General features: G+C 29.4%; 1 protein-coding gene across 1 annotated transcript in view; it reads left to right on the top strand.

Annotated features, from left to right (window-relative positions):
- Window positions 1-2,660: 2,660 nt before the first annotated feature.
- Window positions 2,661-4,479, top strand: part of LOC111800218 (protein NRT1/ PTR FAMILY 7.3-like) — a 4,018-nt gene continuing 2,199 nt past the window's right edge. The window contains exons 1-3 of the mRNA XM_023683812.1: window positions 2,661-2,772; window positions 2,929-3,061; window positions 3,605-3,822. Coding sequence (XP_023539580.1) covers window positions 2,749-2,772; window positions 2,929-3,061; window positions 3,605-3,822 — 375 coding nt within the window. The 5' untranslated portion in view covers window positions 2,661-2,748. The remainder of the gene's footprint in view (window positions 2,773-2,928; window positions 3,062-3,604; window positions 3,823-4,479) is intronic.

Raw genomic sequence — 4,479 nt, 5'->3', positions numbered from 1 at the left:
TGGGCTTCGGTTGTTACAATTTCTCTCGTATAATTTTTCAATAAGTGAATTTTGTTTGTTTGTGACGGCCAACAACTTTAATAAATTTTTATGTTTTACATGTTTAAACGGCATAAGTTTTGTTTTGTTGTGACGGCTGACTATTTGAACTAAAATTTTATTCAATAAAGCGGACCATTTTAGTTGGTTAGTAATGAATGAATTGTCAAAACCTATTTTCTTTTCTGATAAAATCAATCGAGCCTATCGAGTAACGGCGTGTTTTGATAAAACTAATTATTTATTAATTTATTTAAAATCATGACATTTACAAACGTTTTCTCTTAAAATTTCGTTATATCAATAATAGTAATAATTATATTTCTCGTAATTTATTTAAATAAAAAAATTATTATACTTCTCGGAATTTTATTAGAAAATATGTGAATTGGGACAAAACATCCTTAAATTATCCATGTTTTTCGACCCGTTGTCGTGTCATAATTTGTTTAATTTTTTTTTTTTAAATGAAGCATTTTTTTATTATATTATTTCATAAAATAAATAATTGGAGAAATAGAAAATTCACAATAATTAATAATAATTGATGGATTATTTGACTATTTTGAAGGGATTTTATAGATAGGTTGGGTGAGAATATATATGATATTTAATTGAGGGGTAATGTTGGAATAACTAAAAAATGCTTAATCCCAATGTAAATTTGTGTTTAATTATTTATGATATTATAATTTTATGTTCAATATATTTTAAAGTTGAAAAAAAAAATATAATAAATAAAAAATTTATTAGACAATTTAAACAAGTCAGAGGTAAAGGGATTGACGTGCGACTCAGATCTAAAGGGCCAAAATTGTCGAAAAAGGAAAAACACGCTCGTTGAGCCTAGGAAGCCGAGCCAAGGAGCTTTGTGTAGCTCCAACACTATGAACATGTCAACTATTGAGAGGGAAAATACTTTCGAGTGTTCATATGACCCGATAACTCGACCGACCTAAACTATCAACAAACCGTAAATGTTGAGTTGGGTTAGATTTCATTTCAGTTTGGGTTGAGTTTAATTTTTGGAAAATCGAAAATTCGTTTCGGTTGTCAGGTTAATATAGTTTTTTTATTCGAGATTATAGTTACAATCGAACATAATCGTACCCTACTTTTTAAAAATAATTAAAAATATTTAAGGTTTGTAACCGATCTTAGTCCGGCAGTGTGACTGGTAAATGTTTAATATTTGAATTTTTTTAAAAAATAATAATATTTAATGTTTGTAACCGATTTTAGTCATGCAGTGACCCGTAAATGTTTAATATTTGAATTTGAAGTGATCTTAGTTATTAATGTAATATATATATATATATATATTTTGCTTATGGGTAAAATTTTCCTTTAAATAATTAAAAAAAAAAACAACAACCAGAAAATAGAGTATTGATTTGGGTTCGGTTGTGAGCTATATTGGAATTACTGATGTCACTAGCGTAACCAACTCCAAACTTCACGTTGGTTCAAATTATTTTTTTTCGACCCAACCCAATTCAATGGATGAACTATAAAGAGACACGCTCTATAAGAGGTATGAAATATCTTCAAAACTCGTGCAATTGATCGAGACCTCAAAATAGTATACCCGAACATTTCAAACTCAGTCGACCAGATTCACATAAAATTAATTATCAGTTTTAACCACATTGTTAATACTTATCGATCCATAACATGACAATAGTTATTAACGATTTACATTCTTAAAAGATCGAAAATTTATAATATTTATTAAGTTAATTATTATTATTATTATTTATTCTCCGATCATTAAATTATTGGATAAAAACATCTAATAATAAATAAATTAAAAAAAAAAAAAAAAAGCTCACATCATCCCATGTTTAATTTCTTTAATTTTATAATTAATACCTAATTAAAGAAACCCACAAACAAAAACTAATGAATTTACATTTAAAGTACATCAAAGTTTAATTACTTTTGTGACATCAATTATAAGTGGGTTTAATTTTAAATTTCCCACTAACTATTTTTTTTATTTTTTAATATAAAAACTCCCCAAAACACATTTTCTAAAGTGCGCTTTTATTATAATATTATTTTATTATATATATATTTACCGGGTAACTGGACCAATATTTAACATTGTAACCGATATTACTGGTAAAAATGTTTGATATTTAAATTTTATGAAACTTTAGTTATTAACGAAGCATTACTGTGGAGAAATATTTTTAAAATAATAATAATTAAAAAAAATAACCGGACAACTCAACCCAACTTGAAATTTAAAAGATTGGGATAGGTGGAGACTCGAATTTAAAAGATTTTTTAAATTAATAGAAATTAATTTATTTTTTTTTCCAAACGAAATTTAAAAGATTATTAAAAATGTATAAACTTAATTTAAGACTAAAATAATTAATTAATTATTTTTTTCGTACTCAAACTAAATACTTTAATTATTATTATTTTTATTTTTATTTTTTTCTTGAAAATTCCCCCACGTTTCCTTCCCGCAAATCTGCCCTCCCGGTTTCCTCCGGCTTTCCCCCACTTATCACAGCTGACCGGTCCAAATTTCTCTCTCTCTCCTCCCAACATTTTCTCTCTCCTCCGTCTATAAATAGCCCCAATTTCCACATCCATTTCCCATTTCATCATCATTTCCTCCTCAGACACCACAAGCACAACAAAAGATTCCCTCCAAATCCGCCATTGTTGCTCTCTCCAAGCTCCTCCATTTCAATGCCTTGTCTCAATATCTCTAAGGTTTGTAATTCCCGTGTTCGAGCTAATTTACGCACACTTTTGCTCGTTTTTTTTTTGTATTTAGTTATCGGGAAAATTCGTAAGATTTTAACACCTGATCTCGAAAAAATTGATTTGAGAATTGTTTTTTTTTTTGTTTGTTTGTTAAAAATTTAGAGTACATCGGAGATGAAGAAGACGGTGATGCCGGAGAAGGAAGCGTGTACGCTCGATGGAGCGGTCGACCGACACGGTTGCCCGGCTATCCGGGACAAAACTGGAACTTGGGTCGCCGGCATCTTGATCCTTGGTATGTTCAGTTCAGACTACACCATGCATGGCTCTCTTACTTTTCTCTAATATGACATAATCTTTAATGAGTTTCGGTTATATTTTAAATGCATTAGAAATTAATAAACCGAACAAAAACCCGTCATCTCGTCGAAAAGTAAGTCGTAACCGTCAATATATAGACACGGATTGAACTTAACACGTTTGATCTAAAACGTATATATAATAGTATGAGGTCACTACTAGTAGATATTGTCCGTTTTGACCCGTCATGTATTGCTGTCAGTCTCATGATTTTAAAACATGTCTATTAGGGAGAGATTTTCACACTGTTATAAGTAAAGCTTTGTTCCACTCTCCAACTGAGGGATGTAGGAACGAAAAATTCTTTATTAGAGTGTGAAAATCTTTTCTAAAAGACACGTTTTAGAACCACGAGACTGATGGAGATATGTTACGGGTCAAAGTGGACAATATCTACTAGTGGTGGGTTTGAATAACAGTATACGTCAATTAACGATGAGTTAAGCTTACTTTAATCAATAATTTGACGACATGACAGTGAACCAAGGGTTGGCTACTCTAGCGTTTTTCGGAGTCGGAGTGAATTTGGTACTGTTTCTAACGAGGGTGTTGGGACAAGACAATGCGGCGGCGGCCAACAACGTTAGCAAATGGACAGGAACTGTCTATATTTTCTCTCTTCTCGGAGCGTTCCTGAGCGACTCGTATTGGGGACGGTTCAAGACTTGTGCAATATTTCAAGCCATTTTTGTGCTAGTAAGTTCACAAAAATCACTTTCTCTTCAATTATAATGCTTGTTGAGTGCTCAAAATGCTTTTTGGTAAAGTGATTTAATTTGAACAAACAGTGCATGCTTTTCAATTATCTACTTCAAATCACTTTATTTTTCTTTCAAGGGACTTGTAATAAAGTCTCATAAATTGAAATTATTTGTCTTTAATACACTGTTCTTTTATGTCAATAATAACAAAAAAAATTATTGAAATTATTGAAACGAATACGTTTGGACTAAAAAAATTAGAAATAAATCAACTTAAATATAGTTCAATCGGTCAAGCTATATAGTCAAGTTGTGGAGTAAAATTCAGCTAAAATTTGAAAACTATATAAAAAATAGTTAAAAATAGTTTTCCATTTAAAAAAAATGTAAATAAAAAATAAAAATAAAAATGATTAATAACTTTGAAATTTAAAATAATATAAATGAAATTAGAGTGTCAATTTCAACTTTATTTCATACTTTGGAATTAAATTTGATCCCACTTAGTGGAAGTTTAATAATGGGCATTTAGGACCCCACGACGTCGTTTTATTAGAAAAAGGTAAAAAGGAAAAAAAAGCCTTTATCAAGACATAAACCTAAAAATAAATAAAAATAATAATAGAAAAAACAAATAAACCTAAAAAAAAAA

Source organism: Cucurbita pepo, chromosome LG08 (assembly GCF_002806865.2).
Source record: "Cucurbita pepo subsp. pepo cultivar mu-cu-16 chromosome LG08, ASM280686v2, whole genome shotgun sequence".
NCBI lineage: Eukaryota > Viridiplantae > Streptophyta > Magnoliopsida > Cucurbitales > Cucurbitaceae > Cucurbita > Cucurbita pepo.
The sequence above is the reverse complement of the archived record's forward strand: the minus strand, read 5'-3'. Positions and strand labels throughout refer to the sequence as shown.